Source organism: Microtus ochrogaster, chromosome 18, assembly GCF_000317375.1.
Source record: "Microtus ochrogaster isolate Prairie Vole_2 chromosome 18, MicOch1.0, whole genome shotgun sequence".
Classification (NCBI taxonomy): domain Eukaryota; kingdom Metazoa; phylum Chordata; class Mammalia; order Rodentia; family Cricetidae; genus Microtus; species Microtus ochrogaster.
In genome coordinates this window covers 20,362,363-20,368,220 of record NC_022020.1, presented here as the reverse complement: position 1 = coordinate 20,368,220, position 5,858 = coordinate 20,362,363, and the positions used below count along the sequence as shown (strand labels likewise).

The 5,858-nt window shown below is 42.9% G+C and overlaps 1 protein-coding gene across 4 annotated transcripts in view; it reads right to left on the bottom strand.

Moving 5' to 3' along the window:
• The window catches only part of Sap130 (Sin3A associated protein 130), a 66,210-nt gene that overhangs the window by 19,873 nt on the left and 40,479 nt on the right, over positions 1–5,858 (bottom strand). For all 4 annotated transcript variants that reach the window (XM_005355854.3, XM_026783537.1, XM_013349604.2 and 1 more), the window contains one exon: positions 5,401–5,505. In XM_005355854.3, coding sequence (XP_005355911.1) covers positions 5,401–5,505 — 105 coding nt within the window. The remainder of the gene's footprint in view (positions 1–5,400; positions 5,506–5,858) is intronic.

Below are 5,858 nucleotides of genomic sequence, written 5' to 3'. Positions count from 1 at the left end.
TAGACCAGGCTGGTCTCGAACTCACAGAGATCCGCCTGCCTCTGCCTCCCGAGTGTTGGGATTAAAGGTGTGCGCCACCACTGCCCGGCTGAATACTACCTTTTATTCTAGAAACATAAAATCATTTCTGGCTGCAATAAATATTTACTACTAATTAGGATCCAAGTGAGCAAAAAGAAAAAACAAGAACCAAAGCCACGGTCATTTAGGTTCTTAAAAAAAAAAGGTAATATGGATATTACGTTTTTCTAGCTGTTTGGGTTTTGAAGGGGCATTTTTTTCTTCGTTTTTTTTTTTTTTTTGGTTTTTCGAGACAGGGTTTCTCCGTAGCTTTTGGTTCCTGTCCTGGACTAGCTCTTGTAGACCAGGCTGGCCTCGAGCTCACAGAGATCCGCCTGCCTCTGCCTCCCAAGTGCTGGGATTAAAGGCGTGCGCCACCACCGCCCAGCATCCTTCTTATTTGTTTTGTGGCAATTCTAGGAATTGCTCCTCTGGCCTCAAGCGTGTGGAGATAGTAGCAGCGACTTGAAGAAGACGGTGGTGTTAGGCTGTGGGGGATGGACGGCTGCAAGCGCGAGAGCCTGAGTTGAGAACCCAAGCAAAGGGGACATGGTAGCGTTCATTTACAATTCAAGTTCTCCTACTGCAAGGTAGAAGATGGAGACAGGAGGATTCCTGCGAGCTCAAGGGATAAATAGCAGTAAACAAGAGAGCCTGTCGCCAAACAAGGTAGAAGGTAAAGTCCGACCCCCCAGGTTGTCCTTAAAGTTCCACATGCATGGCATAGCATGTACCCCCCCCCCCCGCACGAAAAAACAAGAAAACAGTAGTCACAAGGAAAATGAAGAGAACCCCTTTACTGTGAGTAAAGGCAGACTATCAGTTTAGAAGTCAGCGTGCCTACAGCTGTCTTGTCTTCAGTCAGTGAGGAAGAGCCCAGGTGTGGATATTAACCTGTACAGAGTTCAAGCAGCAGTGACAGCGAGCAGTTCTGACAAACCCATCAAGTATTTCCCAAAAGTGATGCTGGCAACAACCTCCCCATTCAATGAATTCAGGGCTATTTTACAATATTAAAAATACAAAGGCTAAAAAATGTCAAGAGCGGATCCTGTCAGAAGGGAGCATGGTCACTTGTCAAAGTTCAGGCCAACTCTTGCTTTCCAGTGATAAAGAGGGAGCAAGCACTGCTTCAACTACTGTGTCTGATGCTTCAAATTACGCTGCATTAATTACTGGCGTTACTAGTTTTTCTCATTTCCTTACTTGACAAAACAGTTTTTAGTATTTTTATAATATCTTAATTTTTTTTGGTAGCACGGGGAATCACACATAGGATTTCACATATACCAACCAAGTGCTTTACCACTAAGTTACATCCCTGCAAGTATTTTTAATAAGAGTACTGTGTGTGTGTACACACGTATCTGTGGGACTGCACGTACATGTGTACAAACATGCACATGCAAGTTAGGGGTTGACTTTAGGTGTTTCTCTCTTATTTTTTGAGATGAGTTTCTAACTGAACCTGGAGTGTAGCGATTTGGCTCATAGTGGCTGGGCATCAGGCCCTAGGGATCTTCCTGTCTACCTCCCAGGTGGTAGGATGGCATGTACACCGTCTTAGCTTCTATGTGGACACTGGGGACTGAACTCAGGTACTCATGCTTATGTTACAAGCATTACAACGCCCGACCGACTTCCCAAACACTTTTTGTTGTTAATTTTTTAAGATAGGATTCCTCTATGTAACCTTGGCTGTCCTGGAACTTGTATATCAGGCTGGCCTCAAACTCAGAGATTGGCCTGCCTCTGCCTCCTGAGTGCTAGGATTAAAGGCGTCGCCTGGCCCCAAACACTCCTGTCAATTGTTGAAGATCACTGTACAGTTTCACCCTGTATGGCCGACATGTCATAACCTTGCATGAAGGTCCCCAGTGACAACTGATAGCATCCCTCCACTGTGTTGGTTCTTCTCACTTCTTTTCTTGATACAGTAAACACCAGGGAGCATGTATGTATCTCTTTTACTTGTTAAAATCTCTGCTCTAGAAATCTTTCTGTAAAGCCCTACCTATTCATTCTGCCACTCTTGTCTCCATTTTTACACTTGTGCTTTTTTTGGGGGAGGGGTAGGTTCCCCATGTCTCTCACATGCAAAAGAAATAAGGTGGAGGCAATGTAAACATCTGTTTTAGTTAGCAGACTATGTCTCCAGATCCTAAAATGATATTGCAAATCTATAAATTTTCTTCCTAAATGAGGTTTAAGAAGCATATCTAAATACAGAAACATGCCAAGTTATTATTAAACAAAAAGTACACAATACCCAATAGTTTAATCAGATAAACTTTGGTTTTAAAAACCTATAAAACTGCCAGGCAGGGGGAAGGGGAGAGGCAGGGAGGGGAGCAGAGAAAAATATAGAGCTCAATAAAAAACCAAACCAAAGCAAAAACAAAACAAAACAAAACAAAAAACACCCCAAAAAAACTGCCAGGCATTAGTGGGACATGCCTTTAGTCTCAGCACTCAGGAAGCAGAGTCAGGAGGATTTCTGTGAGTTCAAGACCAGCCTGTCTAGAGTGAGTTCCAGGACAGTCAAGGTTGTTACACAGAGAAACCTTGTCTTGAAAAACAAATAGACAAACAAAACACCCCCAAGCAAACAAACAACTTGTAAAACTTCTGTGTAGGGTAGTGGGTATGTGTAGATCCAGCTCCTTGGGAGGCTAAGGTAGGAGGACCACTTGACCCCATGCATTGGAGACAATCCTGGGAAACACATCAACTCCAGTCCAAAACCAAATTATCTATGTGCATAAACAGAAAAAGGCATGGAAGGACAATTATTGTGTTATCAATCAACATTTTTGTGGAAAGCTGGACTGGTAAAGTTGATGGGAACAGGATGATTTTGACTTTCTACTTTAAGTATACACATGTTTACACGTATATGCACACACACACACCCTCCAATTTAATTTGCTTTTATTTAATTTTAACTTTATTTTTAGAAGACTATCTTTCGCTTGTGTGTCATCTTCCCTGGAACTGGAGTTACAGGTATTTGTAAACAGCCAATGTGGGTGCAAGAAGCCAACAGACTGCTAGAAGAGTGGCAAGTATTCCTAAGTGCTGAGTCCTTCTCCCCAGACCTACGTATTTTAAAAATCTTCATGTATTATTGGGGTACACACGAGTGCCATTGGTACACATGTATTATGGGGGCACACGAGTGTCATGGCGCACACGTGGAGTCAGAGGACAGCTTGAAGGAATCAGTCCTGTCTGTACTACGTGGGCCATCACTGAGCCTCCTGGCTGACCCCGCCTGAGTTTTTATCTTTAAAGTTTTATTAACTTAACTTTTGAGGAATTTGGGGGTCAAACTCAGGGCTTCATTTATATCAGGCAAGTATTCAACTATTAAGCTGTCCCCCCAGTCCAAAAGAAATGCCTCCACCCTCATAATACAGTCTGACAATATTGGTCAGACTGGTCCAAAACTCAGGAACACAAATGATTCTGTAACTGTACTTGATTTTTTTCCTATTTTAAATTTTTTTTTATCTTGTCTGGTAACTTTTCCCCAACATTTTAACATTACTTTTGGGATTCTCCTGTCTCACCTTGAGTGTTGGGATCATGTCTGGATTATGAAGCCATTTTGTATATCTATGTGGTCTATGTATACCATGTGCACACACATATATGTGAGGGCATAAGGACATGTGCATGTCTGTGTGGAGGTCAGAGGTGACATCAGGTGCCCTTTTTGATCAGTTGACATCTTACTTTTTTTTTACTTAAAAATACTTTATTCATCTTTATTTTGTGTGTATGACTATTTTCCAACATATATGTAAATGTACCACATGACTGTCTAAAGAGGCCAGAGGAGGGCATTGGATCCTCTGGAACCCCCATGTCAATGCTGGGAACTCTTCAAGAGCTGAAGCGCTCCTAACCGCTGAGACATCCAGCCACACCACTCCCCTTTTGCAGTGTTTATAGACCAACTGCAATCGTAAGAGATCTGCGGTGATATTTTGTCTGTGCTGTAACAAATAAAGTTTGCCTGAAGATCAGAGTACAGAGCTAAGCCACTAATTAGATATACAGGCCAGGAAGTGGTGGCACATTTTTATTTTTTCATTTTTAATTTTTTTTGGTTTTTCGAGACAGGGTTTCTCTGTAGCTTTGGTGCCTGTCCCAGAACTAGCTCTTGTAGATCAGGCTGGCCTCGAACTCCCAGAGATCCGCCTGCCTCTGCCTCCCGAGTGCTGGGATTAAAGGCGTGCGCCACCACCACCCGGCTAAAGGTGGCACATTTTTAATCTCAGCACTAGGTGACAGAGACAGATCTCTGTGAGTTGAAGGCCACTCTGGGCTACACTAGATTGATCCAGTCTCAGAGAGAAACAGAGCCAAGTGGTGGTGGCTCACATCTTTAATCCCAGTACTTGGGAGTCACAAGCCTTTAATCCCAGCACTAGGGAAGGAGACAGGAAGGGATATGTTGGGTGGGAGGAGGCAGGAGCTCATGGCATTCAGTCTAAGGACTTGAAGAGACAGGATGCCCCATTCAGTGTGAGGATTTCATAGAGGTAAGAACTAGTAGCTGGCTGCTCTGCTTCTCTGACCTTTCAGCTTTCACCCCCTAGTATCTGACTCTGGGATTTTATTATTAAGACCAATTAGATTTGTGCTACAGAGATCCACCTGCCTCTGCCTCCCAAATGCTGGGATTAAAGGTGTGTACAACATAGCTCAGCTATACTGTGTTTATAATTTTAGTTATGTGGGAAGTTAGAGGAGACTGTGGGTCACGGGTGTCAAACTTCTCTCCAAGAGCGGTATGAGCTCTTAACTGCTGAGCAATCTAACGCTACCCTAACTCATGCTGGCTAGACTGGCCCGCTGGGAAGTCTCAGGGATATGGCAGCCTCTGTCACCTAGGACCTGGTGCCTGGCTTTTCCGTGGCTGCTGAGGATCAGAACTCAGGTGTTCATATTTGTGATGCAGGTAGTTTATGGACAGCCAGCTCTCCTGTCCCATAATGCCATATATATATAAAAAGTAAGAACTGGGTGTTTATTACGATGCAGGCTCCATGTTATATGCTTGAAGATCTAATTTAAATATATTAGAACGCTATAAGGTATGTTAGCTATTAGGAGTGTGTTCATTCTATAAGTTACAAATGGCAAAAGGCAAGGTTGAGAAGGTGCCCAGATCATGAAGTTGGAAAAGCCATTCATTATGCAAAGAGGGACCAAAAAAAAAGGAAAAAAATCAAAACACCCGCCCCCCAAAGTGTGAAGTTGGTCATGTTAAAATCTACTATACAATGATACATAACTTAAAATAAGAATGATGATAATATATGAGCTCACCCTGCAGGCCTAGGTGACCCGGATGCACTCCGCAAAGAACTTTCTACTCGAGGACTAGCCACATCAGGAGGCTGAGGAGGGAGGAGGGTTTTCCGAACTGCCATTCTGAAAGAACAGAGACAAATCCAGAAAATAGTAGTGCAAGATACATTTGCCAGGCTCATCTGCTAAAAATAAAAGTATTGCAACGACAAAGCCTTTTAGTTGTTGTTTCTTGTTTATATTTGAGACAAGGTCTTGAAGGGTCAGGAATAGAAATGTAGAAATATAAAATTTTAAGTCTAAAGAAATGGGAACTGACAGCCATCGACTCTGTCAGCATGTAGAGATTAACTTTTAACAATGGTTTTGTTTGCTTTCAGCCGGCACCTCTGGCTATGAACAACAGTTAGCTTTTTACAATGGCTCTCTGGAGCTAGGGGGTTAGTTTATTTATTTATTTTATGATTACCCCCCCC